Below are 21,402 nucleotides of genomic sequence, written 5' to 3'. Positions count from 1 at the left end.
TGCATATACACAAACGTGAATGTGAAAAGCAGCAATGACGGTCGGTAGTATTTTATGTATCAAAAAAACTAGACCAATTATAGTTCCTATATTATAATCAGCGGCATTGCACATGACATGATAACAAATATCATTTAACAGGCTGGAGAGTAGTAGTCTAAAATAAAGAGATACAATGGATACGGTCCATACACGAAAGTGAATGTGAACAGCAGCATTGTATGTCGCAAAACCATTGGGCTGTACAAGGTTCAGCCACACCGCACAGCTGTACATTTGATGCTTTAAAGGGGGTCGAAAAAGCAAGCAAAGCGGGTCGTCTTTCGTCTGCGCCTCACGTGCGCCTGTTTCCCTTTTTCCATCCCCCTTGATTCTGTGCCTCTCTTTTCTGCTGAGGCCAGCTGGAGCGTAATCACCCCCACCCCCCACCCCACGCCACCCCTTACCCGAGGCACGGCCCCGAGGCGTCGCTAGACGGAGCACATGTGCCCCTGGTTTGGCACTCACAAGAAGAAGAAGCCAAAAGGGAAGCTCAGCTTTTTTGCACTGCTTTCTTCTCGCTGGGGGGGTCGGTGGGCAGTCATACTTTCCGAGGCTTCTGAGATCATCTCAGGAGAAACGCTTGAGATCCACTTACCCGTTTCCATGAAACTTCCACTTTTGCAAGAAATTTGGGAAAATGTGCGGCGGTGTGCGCCACCGGTTGACTTCCAAATTGTTCTCATTTCATAACTTTTTCCAGCCCGTGGCATTGCACATGCAAACAAAAAAGGAACAGGTTGCCAGTCAAGGTCAGGGCAGACCCGAAGACCATTAGTAGACCACTTGGCTGTCAGTTCTGAGCACTTTTTGACAATCAATGGACTGGTTGTCACACAAGACTCGGCGCACCTGCGCTCGGCATAAAAACAGCCGCATCTTGATTTCTGTGTTGGTGCATGCCTCATTCAGCGTGTTTGGGAATTTGGCAGCTTACTCTGCGACATACTGGATGTTCCGGCGGACCAAGGGATGTTTTCTTTTACCCGCCCTTGATGCACCTGACAATATGGTGACTCAAAGTAGATATGACCTCAGATCAGTTCAGAGCAGGTCTAAGTTGCAGATGGTACGTGATTTGGGTGAATTTGAACGAGGTGCGGGCAGACAGATTCTGAGGTCTGGCGATGTGTGTGGTGGCTGTCATCATATTTCATTCATAAATGTGATAAAAGCGGGCATCGAATCCTCCGAATCATGGTCGTGGGATGGGGAGAGGGCTGGTTAAACTCCTACTGTGTTCACTCCCACAACGGCGTGTTGAAAGAAAGCTCCACCCTTGCGTACAGTTCGACCGCACTGTGCGTGAATTGTTCGTAGGCGTGATAGTGAGTGTGAATGGTCGTGCCTCGCGATTGGCGAGCAACTAGTTCAGGGTCTACACCACCAACTGCCCAAAGACGACTCTCGTGAGGATAAGCAGGTTAGATACTAGATGGATGGAAAATGTTCAAGATTTTTTCAATTTTAGATTCAGTTATTTTTGTTGATTTTCGTTCACGATCATAACCTTGCTTATCAGCAGTCAGACAGAAATACAATGGACTGGTTGCCAACCGATCTCCGGGCACTTATTCAGCGGAAACTCGCGCTTATTGTCGTTTGCTTTGTTAGTTTCCATCTTGTTGTGTTTTGCAATATTCCCTAGTTTCTTCTTGACGCACATCGTGATTCACGTCTGCCTTTGTGTGGCCGGCGCGGCGGCATTCGTTCACGCTCAACGCAAGCCTCGACTGCGACGGCCCGGCCACCGGTCCGAGGTGTGTCGTGTACCTGAATAGGACCTCGGCACTAGGAAAGGGAGCATCTGGAATGGTCTTTGAGAGGATCGTGGAGCTGTACACAAGACGTTGTCTCACCCCTTCACGTAATCTCTTTGACAGATGTAGCATGAGAGGAGCAGTGGAGCTTTCACAGCGCAGCTGAGAAACAACACGTGGGTGGCAGTAGCATAACATTACAACAAGGCTATTTGTTGTTGTTGTTGTTTCTTTTACAGGCAAGTCAAAAAGCCTTTAACACGTCTCAAAAGCAAAAGAGTATCGTTACATCTCCCCAAAGTGTTTTTCAAAGCTCTCAGAGCCATGAGTGATGCAATAAATAAAACAATGAACTTTATTTATTGCATCAATGAATCTGCAGCGACAAGGAATCTGCACGCAAACTTGACTCCATGGTTGACCAATTCCCTTTGCTGTGAAACATTTCAGTCTCCCTTTTTTTGTTTTTTGTTTTTTTTAACAAAACTGACTTACTGTCTCTTCCTGAACTCTTTTCACTCATTTAAAACAACAACAACAACAACCGGACTTTAAATCTTGAGGTGACAGAAAGACACACAGCTTCCGCAAAGGGAAGTTTGAGTGTTTAAGACTTCATAGATTTGCTCTTGGGCTATTTTCAAGATTTTCAATCGGTTAAATATGTATGAAATGAACAGATGGTGAAAAGGTGCGTGCCAGTCTTTCCTTTCAATTTCTCAAAGTGACGTTATATTATCATCTCTCATTTCTTGACGTTAGGAGAGTGAAAACAGGCTCCAAGGAATATATATATACTATGTGGTCTCTCGCGGATTTTCACTTTCAGTACCGGTATATTGCGGGCGGGTCTGGAATGAACAGGGGTTGATTTCATGTTTAAATTAGTTGAGCGGCTTGTGAGGAAGAGACCCAACATGCAGCAGATAGGACAGGACAAGCGTTAGTGAGCCAGGCAGTGGTGTGTGATGGGAATGGCTACTTGCTGCCAAAATGCCCGTCAAGGTTTGCAGGGCAAATAAGAGGACGGTCCAGGAAGTTAGCATCATCCTCAAGTCTGTGTAGCAATTAAGGCCAAGCCACTAAATCCATAGGCGTGTCTCTGCGCAGAGTGACGAATGAATCATCATTACCAACACACGCAACAAGTCTAATTCTACCCGGTTGTTTTTCTTTTTCCTCCCATAGGAAATGGTGTAAGGTGAAGAGTGCCTTTATTAGTAAGTAGATGCAATTTCTGGAGAAATTGCACGTGAATGCTGAAAAAAACTGAATTCAAAATCTGTGGATTTAAAACTGGAAATCTGAGTTTGGAAAAAAAAAATGACATCAGAAATGTGATTTTGTGACCCAAAAAATTGGAAACCCGATTTTTGTGACAAAAATCGTTTGTGGCAAGTGGGCTGTCACTTATATAACGCTTTCCTACCTCGTGTACTCAAGCGCTTTACACTGTTACCTCATTCACCCATTCACTCATTCCGTATCTTGCTCAAGGACACCTTCAAATTGTCGCAGATCGAACCACCGACCTTTGGGTTGGGAAACGACCACTCTACCACTGCAACAAACCGGAAATCTGGGGGAGGGAGGGGATTCTGATTAGAAATCAGGTTACTGCGGAAAAATTCAAATCTGACTTCAGTGAAAAAAAATGTAACTAAAACGGGATATCTGATTTTTGTGGGGAAAATATTGTACATTTTATTTGATCTCTTGCGCCTGTTCCTGGATGTGAAGTCTAGTTTTCCTGACGTGTCATGATTTGAATTCCAATGTTTTGATTTTCTTCCCTTTGGAGGAATTTTGACATCGTCTACAATACATATTTCTGAAACAGTTATGTTTGGAAAACAATTTTGTTGTTGTTGTTGTTGTTGTTTTTCTTCTTCTCACTTTGACACACATTCAGTACATGATCATAAACAATTTGGAGTTGACTGATGCGGTCTACACCCCTGCATTTCCTCTTTGATTGATGGTAGATAATCACATAATGAGTGCAAATCTTGCTCCACCCGTGACACCGTGACGACGACAATGATGATGACGACGATAATAATGATGATGATGATGATGAAGTGTTTGACTTGAGGCTCCACTCACAGCAGTTTGATACCTCAGGAGACTATTTGGCTCGTGACCGATTCCAAGGTTAAAGGATGCAATTTTCCCAAACATCATCTAATGAGAGCCTGATGTGATGCTGGCAAATTCCATCTCCTTTCGTATCTTCTGACTCGAATGGCTACAAGAGCGGCGCTTTATCTGCTGGCGTTGGCTCTGCTTGTTTTATTGCAAAAAAAGGAAAATGTTTCCACATGTCAGTGTCTTTGTCACGTACATGATGTACGCACTTGAAAAGAGCAGCGTTTTGTAATCCTGTATGTCTCCCAGTAGCATGTCAAATAGAAACATTCCTTTACAGTTTTTTTTTTAACCCAACAAACTCTCTGTCCTTACAATCGTCCACACTACACAAATATGCATTCGGATCATTATATCAGCAATTATCGGTTCTGAAGTGTCACTGTCACAAAGCCTTTCAGTGACTCACGACCATTTTAGAGCGTTTTGATGGATTTTTCGGGACCAACACAATATTGTGTTCTGTGACAACATAAGCACCAGGCTACCTAAGAGCTACCTAAAGCATGGGTTGCTTTCACAAAAACACACTGGTTTTTATTGATCTATTATCTTATTTAATACATTTACCTCCAACTTTATGTAGATCTAGGTGAAACGTACTCCCAGGGTTGCTTCGTTAACACTTTGTAGGGGACGCTACTGAGTTCAAAAAAAAGTGCAGAATGAACTAATACGATATTGATGATTTTGGCAGGCCTGAAGTTTCTTGTGTTAGATCCTCACAGTCAGCAGTGTTTTCTTGGAAAACAGCGCGTTGCCACGGAAACAGTGTTTCACAAAAAAAAAAAAAATCCAAAACTTTGTTTTTCAACATCATGAAAGCCGAAACATTTTTGCCAGCAAATATGACTTGTAATTCCTTCATCTGTGTCCTTGATTGGGATGTAAATAGCCTCAAATTCAAGCTGAATTATTTGCAGTTAAAGCAGATCCTGTTTGTTTCATTTCAGTTCCATTGCAGTGGTGATGTTTAGAGCCGAAAAACTGTCCATGTTGCAATATTTATGCACTTGTCTTTGAATCGTGTGAAAATAGAGGACACGCAACCCACGCAATTTTTGATGGCAAGTGACAAGCTGAGCTCACGTAGCGGTCGACAGCTTCCGTCCACCCACGCGTGTATCGCCCGCGTCTGTCAGAATGTTTATTGCGGTTACGAAGGGCCGCGTTGAACCGCTCACATGTGATTCGGGAGAAATGCAACGTGTATTTTGACAGCCATCGGTCGGTCTTGGCCTTCTTGGAGCGTGACATCATTCATTCTTATCATTCTCCTGGTTTGCCACAGCAGTAGCGGCATTTCCACGTGAGAAATTATTTCCCGATGGAGCGGGAGGAGGGAGAAGGCTCCGCCATCCCGCTTGGAGTCGGCGTGTCTCTCGCAGGCGCTCAGTCTTTCCAAGTCTGGCGAAACAGAGCCCCGCGTTTGGGCTGGCTGGCGCTGTGTGCAGTGAGGAAGCGTTGACAAAGTTTTGCCAGGACGCAAAGTTTGAACCGTTACCCGGGAAACCTCATTTTTTTTCCCCCAGAGATCTGGAGTGGGCAAAATACGGCCCCTGGTCCTTTTATGTCAGCATTATTTTGATCATTTACAGGACTGACATTGAATCAGGAGTTCAGAACATTCACATTCTCTTTCCTTATTCCAGGGATTGCCCCAACACTCCAACAATTTACCAAATAAAAGCTGCCCAAAACGACATTTGTGGCCTAAAATTAACTTGGGAAATTTTTGGAAACTGCGCACTCTTAACAATTTATCACCCCTTCATGAGCATGTATAGAACACATTTTTTTTTCCAATAAAACATTTGATTTTTAATTTCCTTTAACTCATTCCCTGCCGTGCATGTTTATATCCGTCACTTAGAATTCCAGTCATTTATTGCCATTGACATTCCTCGAATCGTACTGACATTGAATCAGGAGTTCAGAACATTCACATTTTACATTTATTGCCATTGACATTCCTCGAATCGGATGAAAAAAACATTTTGTAATTTCTATCCCTTTTTTGAAAAACATTTCAAATTGACAGTGCAGAAAGTGGACAAACATAAATTTATTATGGTCTGCTTTCATGGAGGACTACAGAAATCACAATATTTGCTGAGGCTTTGGACAATTTTAACTCAAACGATGGCTTGAAATGATGAATCGATGAGTCAAGTAGTTTTGGATTCAACTGATGATTTATTCGTTGCTGATTAACCGTTGCACCTCTACTTTTGGAGCTTGTGACGCAACCCTGTGAAAGCTTGAGAATTCTTTTTCAAAGGTGTCTGTTGTCTTTTCATCCAAGTGATGTCATTTTGGAGGCCGAAAATGCAAAGTTTTGCAGGGTCATTGGATGTTTTTGTCCTGAACTCAAACAAAATCGTTTATTGACTTTATTGAAATGTAATCCGAGCCGCCAAGCGCATTTCATCGCTACACGACGACTTTTCATCTGTGCTCAGTTATGTGGCGTTCACGGAGGGGAAGTCTTGTAGGCAACTAATTGTCTTCAAATGTTTTTTTGCTCTCTCTCACTTTTTCAAGTGATGTCATTTTGGAGGCCGAAAATGCAAAGTTTTGCAGGGTCATTGGATGTTTTTGTCCTGAACTCAAACAAAATCGTTTATTGACTTTATTGAAATGTAATCCGAGCCGTCAAGCGCATTTCATCGCTACACGACGACTTTTCATCTGCGCTCAGTTATCTGGCGTTCACGGAGGGGAAGTCTTGTAGGCTACTAATTGTCTTCAAATGTTTTTTTTGCTCTCTCTCACTTTTTCTTCCATTGAATTGTTTTGATGTGGCTGCCACCGTGTGATTTTCGATAAAAGTGAAAAGGGCGGGCTGTCGCTGGAAAATGTGACAATAAAGTTGGCTCCGGCATAGTTTGTGTGTGCGACATAAGATTCAAGGGTGGGCGACTTGCAGTCAAGAGACCAAAAACAATCACTGTTAGCTTAGCTAATGCTAACGAGTGCAAATGAGGACAATGCAAGCCGCTGACATAATGTTGAATGTGTTTCTTGGGAAAATATTTGGCAGTTCCCTCAGACTTGAAAATGTCGACAACAAAATACACTACAAATGTGCGCTCTGTGATCCCCGCTCAACAGCAGTACGTAGACCCTTTTGTGCTGTTTATTCAAGAGTTTTATGCCCCCCCCCCCCCCCCCCCCATGTTTCACTGTTTGGTGCGAATGGCACCATCATCAAGTGGTGAGGTCTTATTGAGGCGACAACAGCTATGTGAAAATTGAGAGGAAAAAAAAAAAGAACAGGTACTCATGGCTGTGTGAAAGGAGCGACTGACCTGGGTTGCTTTCGCGCTACCAAACTTTCATCTGTTTGAATCAGACTTTGGTTGTGTACATTTTTCCCTCATTCACAATTTACCTGAAAATTGGACCAGGCGGTCGTGTTTCACGCAGAACCCAGCCAGTTAAAGTTTTCCTTCCCATTTGGTACAGTGTTAAATGGTAGTTTCTGTCTGACTGAGTTTATGCAACAAATTGGAGCTGCAAACAGTCCTGCACAGGCAACACAGTTGGTGCCGCTCATTTGGTCGGCTGTAAATTTTTGCCTATTTCACACAAAGTTTATACACAAATTGCAGCCAGCATTTGTGTTACATGGCAACAACCCCTTTCACGCAGAATTTACGTAAAAATTGGAGCCTCACACAGTCCTGTGCCAGTATCTTGCTTTGTTTTGTTTTGTGTGAAAATGTCACCGACTTTGGGTGCTTTCACACGACCGTCCTACAAAACAGGCCGTGTCAATTGAGGTCTACTCTTAATTTTCCCCCTTGATGAAGTTGCTTTTGTTAAATGTGAACATATTTTCTGTAAATATATATTAATGTATTCATATTTGTCTCTTTCACGCAAAGTCTACTGCTAGAAGCAAATGAAGTGTAACAGCGACAAAATCCTACTTGTTTGACAGTGACAGCGGAGCAGTAAAGGTGAGTGTCGGGTGTTAAACTCCCCAGGCTTCACCCCTGTGCCAGCTTTCACACAGCCAGCCATTGTTCTGCCTCTGTTGCGCCTCTGGCGGTACCTCAGAAAGCCAAAACCTGACCTGATCTTTCACACCTTTCACGCAAACCGGCGACACTGGGAAGAAAAAGAGACTTGGACAACCAGTATGAAAGATGCTACAGTTTTCCATCGTGACCCAAAATTACATAATTTTATCGGAAATCCCCAAATTACAGTGAAGGGTTTAAAGTCAACATGTGTGGTCGCTAGTTTAAAAAAACGTTGAACAGTTGCAAAGGCGTTTGTTGGCTGGGGTCATTTGGTTTTCTGGGGTTTTAAGACCACGCCTGACGACGAGCGCACACAGGAGAACGCCGAGGGGGAAACCTTGAGCGGGTCGATCAAGTTGTTCTCCAGCCTGACGGCCACCAACATGGAATCGCCGCTGCGCTCCGGATCGCAGATGCCCTCGTCGGGAATGCTCCTGGAAGATAGGCGACATTTTTGCGGGGTGGGTGAATGTAAGACGAGGCTTAAGATGGGGATAGGGTCCCGTCCTTACCTGATCTTGTTGTTGTTGAGTCTGAGGAAGTGCAAGTTGGTCATCTCGTTGATGCCCGAAGGCATGCTGAGCAGCTGGTTGTGGTCCAGACACAGCTCCACCATGGAGTGGTAAGACCCGAAGAAGGACTCGGGTTCGATGCCCTCACCGTCCAGTTTGTTGTAGGACAGGTACAGGTACTCCAGTCCCGGATCCATGTGGGCAAACACGAAGCCTGAGGTCCATTTGGGACATTTTCAAATGTTAGGCTGTCTCCATCATTGGTTTCATTCAGTAGGACGTCAGCGTGTTAGAATTTATTATGTCCGATTGGTACATTGGAATTTTGCCTTAGTTATGCTGTCAGACAAAGGACAAACTTCCAAATTAATCTTTAAAGCCACGGTCAGGGTTTCAGTCATACATGAGGTAGGGCTTCAAGCCAATGTTTGAGATTCGAAGAGGTTTTAAAACAAGAGTTAGTATTTGGGTTTTCGCATCAGAGGTTTTGAAGTAGAGTCTCAGGCTACGGTTGGGGTTTCAAACCCGGATTATGCTTTCAAGTCAGTGTTTCAAACCAAGGTTTCAAGTAGGGATGGTTGAGCCCCGGTATCGGGCCAATACCAGCCTTATTTTTAGTGATCATAGACTCGTGGAGGATGGCAATACCAGCCATCGATACTTTAAGCAAAGAAAGTCTGACATGATCTAAGTCCCTCTTCAGTATTAGTTGGCGTTATATTGCGGCAGTTTGGCACATCGCTGAGTCATCATCTGCGTCAGAAAGGAAGGTCAAAGAAATTCTATATATCAAAAGTACTTGACCTATTGTTATTCGGTATTGGTGAGTGCACCAAGAGTGATACTCGTACTGGTTTTGGTCTGAAAAAAGGTGTTACCTAGTTTCAAGCCACGGTTAGGATTTCAATTTAAGGTTGAAAATTAGGATTAACGTTTCAAACAAGCTTTAGGGTTTTAAAAATAGGCTTTCAAGCCACAGTTAAGTGTTCCAAATAAGGCTTTCAAACAAGGGTTACAGTTTGGGGTTTGAAGCTGGGGTTCGGGTTTCAAATTTGGGTTTCTAGCCTGGATTAGGATATCAAGATAGGGTCGGAGTTTTGAAGCCAGGGTTAGGGTATGCGCTGTCTATGCAGGTACAGTGTATATGGTGGTGTCCACCCACCAGGTATCCTCTCAATGCGATTCCCCACCAGCACGAGGTGAACTAGTGACTTGGGCAAGTACGACGGCACCAGGTGCAGCCTATTGTGGGAAAGGTCGAGGGACTCCAGACTCCTGCAGCGGGGAAACATGGCGACTGGTGAAGGGCAGAGGACTTTTTAGCTCAGAAGACATCTCTCGAAATTACCACTCACTCAAGACAAAGTACTCAGGCTAGCACGCGAGCCAAAAATAATAACTCAGCCGTCAGTCATGCGCCGCTGAAGGTCGTGAAACGAAAAAATCGAAACACTAGCCGACTAGTAGGCTTGATGCGAATTCCTGATGGCTCTGCCTGAGCGCTTTGTGTTCCTTCCTGCCTGAAGTATTTCAGCATTGCAGCCGTGAGCATGTTAGCAGTCTGGATATCTGGCTCGAGCACCTGTCCGCTGAGGCATCAGATATGCTGACCATTAGCATGTTAGCATCTTAGCTATTCAAAATGTTATTTTGTATTTGTTTTATGTTAGCATACTGCCTGTTAGCACCATAGTGTTTTATCCATTCTTGTGTGAGAGAGTACCTGACTACAGAGCATGATGTGAAATCATTATTGGTCTATCTTGGGCAGGAAAGACAAACGCCAAATTATCATGTTTAGTAAGATTAATCTTTCGTCTGATACAGAGGACTAGATTCTAGATCAGTGGTGGAACAGAATCCTTTTGTGTGGTGGCTTGGAGGTTATCGGAGCACACCGCACACAGTACGATCAAAACTGTTAAATGCCTGATTTTTTTAAAAATGTATATCTTCATATGTGTGTTCTGTAACAGATAAACACTCGTTCAAGTGATAAACAAACTTTACAGATTTTTGAAGATTTGAAAAAAACCTTACGTCTGTACAAGGACCAAGTTCGTTCTTTCGTCAAAATGCTATCTTGTTATGACAGCACTCAGACTGTTAGCTTGTCAGCATGTTGTCCAATCTTTTTGTGAAATAGAATTTTAGTAAAGGGTACGATGTGAAATCTAGCCACCTCACAGCTTTTTGAACATAAAGGGTGCTCCCATGGTGCTAGCATCCTGAATCTTAGCATACTGACGGTTAGCATGTTAACATTTGATCCATTCCAGTATGAAATGATGTCTGACTCCAAGGGGAATCCGTACTGATTTTGCCTTGTTGATACAGTATAGATGATGTCAGCGTAGCCGTTGTTATCGTGGTTAGCATTCCACACACGTTGCCAGACCTGTGGTGGATCCAGGCCAGTGGGGCGATCCTGGTCTCTTCCAGCCTGTTGTGCCTGAGGGAAAGCACGTTGAGGTTTTTGCTGTGGTTGAAGACGCCTGCCGGGATTTCTTCAATTAGGTTGTTCTCCAGGTACAACTCCTGAAGGAAGCAGTAGCGTTTTCAGATTTTCTTCTGTACATTTCAACATTTGGTGTACATTTCTTCTGGTTTAAAGGGGGGTGGGGGGGACACCAAAAGTGGGGTTGGTTTTAGACATTCGTCCCACACTCTGGCGTCAGTCAAGTTTATTTGCCAGATCTCACTGTGGTTTGTCGGAGCTGTTTTCACTGTATCATAAATCTCCAAAATGTTTCTGACTAGCCGTGAAAATTGCCTTGTCAGAAGGCAGCAGATGACGCAGAGATGAGCACGTACCAGGAGTAAGGGAGGGAGGCCCTGTGGCATCGTTCGGAAGAGGTTTCGTCCTAATCGCAGGTAGGACAGCTGGACCAGGGGCGCCAAGGCCTCGGGGTCCACGTTGGCCTCGCTCAGAAGGTTGGCTTCCAGCTCCAGAATCATCAAACTAGCCAGACCTGCAAGCACGCTCAAGTGTAGAGTGACACGCTACAGGACGCCTGCGCTATCGATATAGCGAACGTCATTGTCGAGTTCCACACCCCTCCATTGACTTGAAAATGTGCGATGCCATACGATACAACTCAGAGCAATTATGATGCCGTGCAAGATTATTCATGCCAAGTACAATGTGATATGATACCATTTACTCTGATTGCACTAACAATACAGTTCACTCCAATTGCAATACGATGACAATGAGATCAAATTCGAGTCGCTAGAATTACTCCGCAAAACGATATACCTCTATGACCATGTGACAGGATGTATTCTCACAACAGTAAGATGTGATTCGATGTGATTGACTTCAGGTGCAATACGATAGGAGTCAATTATGATCCCCTGAAATTCTGAATGCTTGATGATGCTTGTTACTCCAATTACAATTGTGATACATGAGGTTCTGCTGGAAGCAATTTGGCTTTTGTTCAATTTCTATCGAAAAAAATCGCAGTGATAATAGTAGACAGTGCCACGGACAGTTCGATGCGGTATCACCTTGGAACGTGTTTCCGTGGATCTTTTGCAGTCGATTCTCGTTGATTTTCAACTCCTGCAGGCTCAGTGGGAGATCAGCGGGAACCACTTCGAGAAGGTTCCCGTCCAAGTACAGACGCCGCAGCATCTTCAGACTCTGGCGCGCACACACGCGTTTATTGACAGGGAAATGAATTTCTGGAATATGTCGATGCTAAATAGAAAGATTGCAGTGGTATATGACGTATTCGCTACGCTGGCATGTCTCACTTTAAAGGCTCTGTGATCGATCCCTGCGGACGTGAGTTTGTTCTTCTTCAAGTTGATCCATTCCAGGTTGGGAATGCCGTTGAAGGCCTCCGCCGGAATGCTGCTGATGTTGTTGCCTGCGAAAAACCTCGAGCATGAAAGCAAACGCTTGGCAGAGCTACTCGCGACATCGACCCGTGTTTGCTTGCAGCTACTCGCCGTTTTCTTTGTTTTTTTTTAATTACTTGCATCGTATAGATTTGCAGCACGGTGAAATAAAAAGTCCAACACGCTCATAAATAACAGCCAACATCGTTTTGCTTTTGTTTTCTTTTTTTCTGTTGGGTGTGAATGTCCACCATCGATGTGGTGCGAGGGAGAAGATGCGACGCTCACCTTCCAGGCTCAGAGATTTGAGGTGTGGCATGAGGAGAGGAGGGAAGTACGTCAGTCTGGCGTTGTCACAAGTCAGCGTGACGTCGGCGAGGTCGCAGCCGGGGGGAAGACCTCCTTCCTTTGCCGCCACCTCCTTTTCCTCTTCCTCTTCGTTCACCTCATCCTCTGCGGCAGCAGGAGGTCCCGGGATGGGAGCAGGGGGGAGATCGGGTTCCTCGGGTTCTTCGTCTTCTTTGGGGAGCATTTGGAAGACATCTCCTCTCAACCACACCTCCTCCTCTTCCTCTTCTTTCAGTATTTCCTCTCTCAGCTTTTTCTCTCTCTCCCATGCTTCTTTCTCCTCCTTCCTCTTCTCCTCTTCCATTTTCCTCCTCCTCTCCTCCTCCGCTCTCCTCCTCTGCCTTTCCTCCTGCTCCTTCCTCTCCTTCCTCTTCCTCTTCTTTACCTCCTCTCGTTTCCTCACTCGCTCCTCTTCCTCCAGGTGCTCCTCCTCTTCCCGCCAGAGGATGCGCTGGATTTCGTCCTGGCTGAGCTGGGGGGTGGTGGTGATGGAATGGTGGTCGTCGCGGTTACGGGGCGCTGGGGAGTCACCAGAAAGTTCAAGACTGAGGTCGGGATCTGAGGCGGGGGCGGGGGCGGGAACGGCCAATCACAGGGCATAAAAGAGACGGGAGACAGGAAGGGAAAAAGTGGAGGAAGGAAGAAAATGAGAGGAGGATGGAATGACAGACAGGGAGACAGACAAGATATGGACAGACAGGCAGCTGTGTGTTAGTGTGCTGGACAGACAAGCCACATCCCACATAACATGTATATGTGCAGTCAACACATACACTGACAACCATGTCATACATGCACCTCACATGTGAAATTAGACCCCCCCCCAATTGCATGCCGCTACCCATCTGATCACATCAATATGCTCACTGTAATCAACCGGAAATTCATCACGATCACGGTTCTCAAACATATAATTGCCCAGCAGAGGTAGACTTAGGATGTCAATCCCGTTAAGGCCCGATCCCACCGAGCAGCAAACGTTTGCAAGTGTATGCAAAGGGAGCGAATGCTGCAGTCTTGGCAGGCAGGGTTCACTCAAGGTCGCAAACATTTGCCAGACGTTCGCTTGTACTTTTCTTGCGGCAAGGGCATTTTGAACATGTTCAAAATTTTCAAGCGTGAACATACAGGTCATTTTAATTTCGTAATGTGGAGGAATAATAATAATTAGTCAAGTTTTATGAGTTGAAAGTGTTAATTCATTGATTACTTCACTGCGTTTTCATTTTGACCCCGGCATGCACACGTGGTGATGATGTCACCCGCATCTTCATCACCCTCATCCATCACCCTTGTTGTGTGTCAGTGTTTATGCTACGTTAATGAACGTGCCCCCCCCCCACCCCCCACCCCACGTGAGACTGAATGTGCTCCACACATTTGCAAAGCCATGAGCCACATCGTCCAGGCCTCACAGATTGCGTCGCCATCCGTTTGGGCTCCCGATACGGCGGCACGGCCTGCTTCTCACGTATTGCGTTAGTACCTGAGTCCATGCAGACGGGGCAGCACTCCCCGGCGGCGGCGGCGGGCGTGAATAGGAGCTACCATTAGAAAAGCTTTTTTGGAATTGTGTGATGACTGGAGCGCATTCAACTGTTTTTTTCTTATCACAGTGGTACCTTGGGATACAAGTTTATTTCTTTGAGACCACGCTTGCATCTTGAGACATCAAAATGTGCTTTTTGTGCAGGTAAAATTGTCTTTGCAGGAAGATGTATGAGCCCAAATAGTCTAAACACACATAATCCTGTCTTGAACAGAATTCGGATTCATATTGCATTTGTGGAGTAAGAATGAAAATGAATCCATGTGTTTTCATCCATCTCAGAGGGCTGGCATTTTATCCTGTTGTCGACTGGAATTGACCTGAAAGTACACTCGGGCTCGCGTTGTGAACATCACGTGAACAAATTCAGAACACAGATGAACGGTGACGTTTGCAATGCGAGCCCGAGGGCACTTTGACGTCAATTTCACAGTTGTGAGCAGGGTGAGTGGTACACAATGGCGACCCAAAATGTATCCTGCTCCTTTTGTCAGCACTCACATCATCAAGTACAATACAAGGGAGCCAGTTCCATGCGCCAGCCTTCCATGCCCAACTGGCGCTCACTGATGAGATGTTGCAGTCGTGTTGTTGTGTGCCTGATTATTGCAATTGTGTCCTCTTATCAACCGTCGTGCTTTTGCATCAGACCCGACAAAGCTGTCATCATCTCTTCCCCGTGCTTAAGTGCACCTTTCAACAGCAAAGGAACCAAGTGTGTGTGTTGGTGTGTGCGCGTGAGTGCCGCTGAGTCAGCTCGCAGGGCAACAAGTGAGTGTTTGTGGCCGTTTTAAGTGTGGCCCCTCTGTCATTGATGCTGCTAATCTTGCACTTGGTGGCCGCTTTGTTGCATGCAAAGCAGAATGCGCGAGCTTTATTTAGGAAGCTTTTCTCTTGTCCTACCCTGTCATCTACCGCTGCATTGTCCTGCCGCCGTTCGGCTGGCTACGTTTACAACCTCCTCTTAGGAGCTCGCTCGCTAACTAGCTCACCGCGCTGGAGTCCGGCTATCAGCTCTATCCACATGTGGTCAATGATTATTATTTTTATGATGTCAAAATGGGAATGAGAAGATTCGCTCGTCTGAGGCCGACGTGGTCAGCTGACCTGGTAGAACGTTGTAGCTGGAGTGTTGCGCCGGTATGTCCCTGTAGGACTCCAGCAGGACCACGTTCCCTTGGACAGGCCGCGCCGGAACGCGGGGACTGTTAGGAATGCGTCGGCTCCGAAGGAGTTTAGCGCGCCCCGATCTGACTCCAGCCTGACCTGCAAAACCCAGAACCCACAACAGCCGAACGCCAAAAAAGTTAATAACGGTGTTTTGGCTGCGACTCGATTCTTGTGGTTCTTGTGGTCTTCCTCACTGGAGGCTGACCCCTCCCTTATCATCGGCTTCTTTCACACGGAGATCACACATAGTTGATGGAGAAGATCTGAAATTTTTTTTCCGAGCGTACCTTTCAAACGCAACCCAACGAGACAAGGAATTTGACAGAGTTATACTGTATATTTGTCTGATGGCAACAATTGCTTTCAACGCAACACGGCTGGCAAGAGAAATAATTGTCAGGTCCTGGAATTGCCGACAACTCTTTCACACAGGCTCTGATACGATCTGTCAAGGTATGAATTCACTGAGATGTGACTGTCAGGTGTTGGGATTGGGGAAAAACCTTTCATACAGATTCTAGCGCTACCACTGACGGCGGAAAATCGCCAGCATGCCTTCATTCAATAATTCCGTGTCTTTCACATCAAACGTAAACATGGCGGCTTTGAGAAGGGGGATTGAAAAGAGCTATTCAACTACCTTTAAAGGTTGAAGGAATACTTCCCCTTTTCTCCCCGGGGTAGCCTTTATGTGTGAAAGGTATCAACATGGATTGAGAGTCCGAAGGCGACTTGACAATTTCCTGACTTCTGAGCTCATATCAGAATCTGTGTGAAAGCGTACTCTGCAATTCCTTGACCTGAAAGTCACTTCTTGGCAACCGGTCCCTTTTCATAGGTGTTATCAGGGTCTGCATGGAAGGTCAGTCGCAATTACAGTACCACCCACCATTGGCTTCACACATTCTGTTATGGTAAAATCAATTTCGCTAACAGAGAACTTTGTCATGTCCAGACTCTTGACTGCGTGAGAGGCAATAGCAGGAAACGGGTGGAGACTGCAATCATCTACCATTTTTTTTGTTTGTTTTTTTTTTGCCGGATCTCTGTATGAAAGCATCTTACCTGGTCCGTCCATGGATTGAGAGTCCGAAGGCGACTTCTGAGCTCATATCAGAATCTGTGTGAAAGCGTACTCTGCAATTCCTTGACCTGAAAGTCACTTCTTGGCAACCGGTCCCTTTTCATAGGTGTTATCAGAGTCTGCATGGAAGGTCAGTCCGCAATTACAGCACCACCCACCATTGGCTTCTCACATTCTGTTATGGTAAAATCTATTTCGCGAACAGAGAATTTTACCATGTCCAGACTCTGGACTGCGTGAGAGGCAATAGCAGGAAACAGGGGTGTAGAGTGCAATCATCTCTACCATTTTTTTTTTTTTTGTTTGTTTGTTTTTTTTTGCCGGATCTCTGTATGAAAGCATCTTACCTGGTCCGTCCCGTTTCCTCTTCATCCGTCGCATTCCTCCATCCGGCTGGCGTGTTTTTCCCCGCCCGTTTTGTGCGTCCGTCACGGTGAAAACCAGAAGCAGCCACAGAGCTGCGATAAGCAGACCTGTCCTCATACCTTAACAAACACACACACACACACACGCACACGCACACACGGACACACGGACACGCACACACTCACCGTCAAGCTCCAACTGAATCTTTTCCTCCTGTCAAGCAACAGGAAATTTTTACCTGCAGTACCTTGGTGTCAACACGGATGTTTGTGCTGCTACTGGCCCTGAGATACTGTTTTTTGTGCATGTGCTCACACACACACACACACACACACACACACACACACACACACACACACACACTCACCGTCAAGCTCCAACTGAATCTTTTCCTCCTGTTAAGCAACAGGAAATTTTTACCTGCGGCACCTTGGTGTCAACACGGATGTTTGTGCAGCTACTGGCCCGCAGATACTGTTTTTTGTGCATGTGTGTGTGTGTGGGTGTGTGTGTGTGTGTGTGTGTGTGTTTGTGAGTTGTGTGTAATTAGTAGTCTGAAGTCCTGTCATGATTAAAGGCTCTACCTCGACACACACCTGATAGTTTGGTGTGAATATGTGAAGATAAGGCTATTTTCTGTGTACCGCGGCTATAGTTTGGTTTCAGGTGGACATTGTTGGTCCATTTTCAGGGTCCTTTAAAGACCAAAACCTACGAAGATTTTAGTCACGTTGCTGCTAAATTTTAAATGTGTTCATTAGTCTGGTGGATGATACTAGGTCGAGAACATTTTGGAAAAAGAATTCCACCTCTGAAGCCAGTTCTATTTTGCAACATGAGATTTGGTAGGGATGTCTATCAATGGTAGACCAGCAAAAAAATGAAAATAATGCTCAAGAAGCGATGTCCCAAAAAAGACATGAAGTCTGCCGTTTTGATGTGGACATTTTAGAGTCTTGTTCTCCATGTTTCTACATAATGTCAATATGTTTAGCCCCTGAAGTCAGTTTGCTTTAACATCATGAAATTTGGTAGGCTTGTTTATCATGATTAGACCCACAAAAAAACACGCCTGCCATTTTAATTTGAATTTGGCATTTTGAGCATTTCCAGCAGTCCTACAGTGACAAACGTTTCCTCGAGATTTTGTTTGATTGCAGCTAACTTTTTATTGGAGTAGCTGGCAACTTTCTCCATGTTTCTACATAATGTCAATATGTTTAGCTCCTGAACTCAATTTGCTTTAACATCATGAAATTTGGTAGGGTTGTTTATCATGATTAGACCCACAAAATCCACGCCTGCCATTTTAATTTGAATTTGCCATTTTGAGCATTTCCAGCATTCCTACAGTGACAAACGTTTCCTCGGGATTTTGTTTGATTGCAGCTAACCTTTTATTGGAGTAGCTGGCAACCAATTCAGGGTGTACCCCAACTCCTGCCCGAAGACGGCTGGGATAGGCTGCAGCACGCCCATGACCCTCGTGAGGACAAGCGGATTAGAAAATGGATGGATGGATGGACAGATAACCTTTTCTAAGTCATATACTAGACAGATTGATGATGCTACTCATAGAAATAGATACATGCAAAAAAAAAAAAATCTCATATTGGTTGTGTGTGGTTGAGAGAAGTGAGCCCAGGGGACATTTGATAGCAGACCACATTCTTTGTAACCACTTAACCACAACTCAAGTTCTTGGTGAACAAAAGAATTGTTTCTGCTGCCCCCGTGCGGACAGTAAAAAGTCACACCTGACTAAACTGTTTTGCCATGTCTAAGGCTTAATTATTCTACATGGAATTAAATAAGACAGCGGCAGGGAGGGAGGGAGGATCTGGCAGGGTTAATTATTCTACATGGAATTAAATAAGACAGCGGCAGGGAGGGAGGGAGGATCTGGCAGGGGGGGGGGGGGGGGGGCGAGTGAGAGTGAGAGAGGGCGAGCGAGCGCACGACTAATGCTTCATGCCTCATCTGTCCTCAGACAGAAGAAAGTCGAAGGAGGGGAGACGTGAGACGTGGAAAATATTTTTTTCCCTTTAAAATCCTGGATGAGCAGGCTCACATGGAGCTCAACAGCAGGATAAAAATATTTGTGTGTGTGTGTGTGTGTCTGTGTGTGTTAATGAAAGCCAGACAATGTGAGCTGCTCTCATTTTTTGCTCGTTAAAGTGACATTTTACATGTACTTTATTAAGAACGCTTCCCAGAGGGAAAAAAAATCCACTAAGGGAAAAAAATAACACTTTAGTTCGCCATGTGACATCTCTCAACTTTGGTAAAGACATATTATTCCACCATATAAAACTAAAAGACTCATTAAAGTGCTTTGAAATTCCATCTTTTGAGTCTCAACGCTAATTACAAAATTTGATGCTTGACCTGGCTTGACTTTTTCCAAAAGTTATTTTTTGGAGTTTTGTTTTTTTTCCAAAATGGATTTAGTCATCAGACTTGGTTGCCATGCTCCACCTACACGCAACAACAAAAATTCCAGATTTTCACAATGTTTGCATTGTCCATCTGTCAGGTATACATGCTTCAAATTTGGTAGCAATTGGTTCAAACTAAAATGGCTGACATCCAGTGTCTTTTCGAGCATGGCTTCTTGAGACTTTTTGTGGGTCGACTCATCACGGAAAATGCCGACCAAATTTCTTTTTGCAAAGGTTATCTGGCTTCGTCGGCTGAATTTAAAGCATCATAACCATAAAGAAACAACAATTTTAAGTTTTTGTGCTAGAATTGTCACTTTGAAACAAAGTGGCTAACTTCCTGTGTCTTTTCAGATTTAGCTTCTCATGACTTTTTTGTGGGTCTAGTCATCATAGACATGTCTACCAAATTCCATGTTGATAAGGTTAGCTGGCTTCAGGGGCTGAATTTTTAGAATAATATCATCGATGAGATCAAACACTCGCATGAGTTTCTTTGACATTTTGAACCACATTGAACAAAAATAGTAAGCTTCCTCTGTGTTTTTTGGGTGGCTCATTGAGATTTTTGTGGCTCTACTCATGGGGGAAAATATGCCGACCAAATTTCATGTTACAAGTCAAACTGGCGTCGAGGGGTTAATTTTTTCGAATAATAACAGAAAAGAAATCAAACTATTTCAAGACTTTCCGTGACAAATTGGCCACTTCAAAACAAAATAGTCGACTTGCTGTGTGTTTTTGGGCCTGGCGTCTTCAGACTTTTTTGTGAGTCTGCTCATGATACACGCGTCTACCAAATTTCATGCTACTATTTCAAAGTGGCTTCGGAGGCTGAGCTCTGGTCTGCTGGCTGTGAGTGAGGCTTGCTGGCGTCCATTTTGAACGCTGGCTTCAGTGACCAAATATGGTTCTTGCCTGCTAAAAGGGAAAAATGTTACATAAATGCTGATGACGACGCTCCGAACAATGAAACCTCCGCCCGACGACTAGCCTGTGTTGCTAATCAGACAGTATATACTCAAATTAATAAGAATTCAGCATCACCAAACAATGCAAGTGCACTGAGGAGGCGGAGCTAATGACTTCAAGACAGATAGACAGGCAGGAAGTGGACCTTACCAGCACTTTGAAGGCCAAATTCTTGCTTGCTCGTTCCTCCTCCTCCTCCTCCTCCTCCTCCTCTTGTGGAAGCTTCTCAAGAGATGTGTGTGTATGTGGATGTGTGTGTATGTATTCAGATATGCTCCTCTACGTCTGTGTGTTGTCCAGAAAAGTTTCTGTGTGCGTCGCAGTCGTGATTGCGTAGCGAGTGTGGTGCAGCAAGCGAGCAAGCAAGAAGAGAGAGCGAGGGAGGAAGAGAGCGAGCGTGTCGGAGGGGAGCGTCACTCAGGTCTGGAAGGAGGTCAGAGTTCATGAAGAGGCCAAATACTGTATGTCACTCAAGTGTCCAAAAACGTCCCCCAAAAAACCCACAACAAAGAAAAAGCAAATGATACAGAACAAATTTTGCTTCTGGGATTTTCTTCACGTCTCTTTGCATACCCAACAAGTTTGGAGGTTAAAAAAAAAAAAAAATAGGAAATCAATGACATTTGAAAAAGTCTTATTGTGACAATCCAAGCTTCCTCTTGGGAAAACAACATCCTATAAATAATAAATGTTTCACAAAGTAACATCTTGAGAAAACGCACACAATTTCCAATAAATGAAATATTTGCAGCTTGGAAGCACATACCTCAGATCAAAAGTGTTGAACATGTGGCCTGAGAGGTCAGAATATTAGGGACAGCTGTCAGTCCTTTGAACTGTGTTTACTTGTATCAAAACATGTTGTGATACTGTAACAAACATCTGGCACACACATACAGTATACGTGTTCTTCCTCTCGTTCGATTTCGCTTTTCCTTTTCTTCTTCTGGTTCTTGTGGGTCATGATAGACTCCCCATATGTTGTGGTTGGGAAAACAAAGTGCCGAGTCAGCTTTGATCTCGCATTTCAGCTGGGGGATAGAGAGTAGGAGACGAGAAGAAGCCTCTGAAAACGTTCAGCCCTCCTCCTACCTTCTTTCTCTGTTCAGCACTAGATTAGCTTCAACCAAGCT

At 44.7% G+C, this 21,402-nt stretch overlaps 2 protein-coding genes across 7 annotated transcripts in view; one reads left to right on the top strand and one right to left on the bottom strand.

The window, feature by feature from the left end:
* Positions 1–21,402, top strand: part of cenpp (centromere protein P) — a 64,742-nt gene that overhangs the window by 42,530 nt on the left and 810 nt on the right. The gene's annotated exons all lie outside the window — the stretch shown is intronic.
* Positions 6,955–20,652, bottom strand: ecm2 (extracellular matrix protein 2, female organ and adipocyte specific). 5 transcript variants are annotated; one of them, XM_019860466.1, is made up of 11 exons: positions 20,420–20,652; positions 16,838–16,975; positions 15,344–15,511; positions 12,628–13,245; positions 12,253–12,368; positions 12,004–12,139; positions 11,305–11,462; positions 10,889–11,028; positions 9,653–9,765; positions 8,491–8,704; positions 6,955–8,412 (listed from the first exon to the last, which is right to left on the bottom strand). In XM_019860466.1, exons 2-11 carry the CDS (start codon positions 16,971–16,973, stop codon positions 8,244–8,246), a joined length of 1,968 nt encoding a protein of 655 aa, XP_019716025.1. In that variant the 5' UTR covers positions 16,974–16,975; positions 20,420–20,652; the 3' UTR covers positions 6,955–8,243. The 5 variants fall into 5 exon arrangements, with proteins under 5 accessions (XP_019716025.1, XP_019716027.1, XP_019716026.1 ...); XM_019860468.1 differs by having other exon boundaries at positions 12,628–13,206; XM_019860467.1 differs by having other exon boundaries at positions 15,344–15,502; positions 20,420–20,651.

This window comes from Hippocampus comes, unplaced genomic scaffold (genome assembly GCF_001891065.2).
Source record: "Hippocampus comes isolate QL1 unplaced genomic scaffold, H_comes_QL1_v1.1 scaffold106, whole genome shotgun sequence".
Taxonomy (NCBI): domain Eukaryota; kingdom Metazoa; phylum Chordata; class Actinopteri; order Syngnathiformes; family Syngnathidae; genus Hippocampus; species Hippocampus comes.
Note: the sequence above shows the minus strand (reverse complement) of the source record. Positions and strands in the feature narration are given on the sequence as shown.

Bases quoted from the DNA above. Each gene is read 5' to 3' on its own strand.
- ecm2 (XM_019860466.1), bottom strand. From the start codon at position 16,973: ATGAGGACAGGTCTGCTTATCGCAGCTCTGTGGCTGCTTCTGGTTTTC. The intron at 13,246-15,343 runs GTCAGCTGACCA...CCCCCGCCTCAG, and splicing joins CAGCTACAACGTTCTACCAG to ATCCCGACCTCAGTCTTGAA. The intron at 11,029-11,304 runs GTACGTGCTCAT...TGCTTCCTTCAG, and splicing joins GCCTCCCTCCCTTACTCCTG to GAGTTGTACCTGGAGAACAA.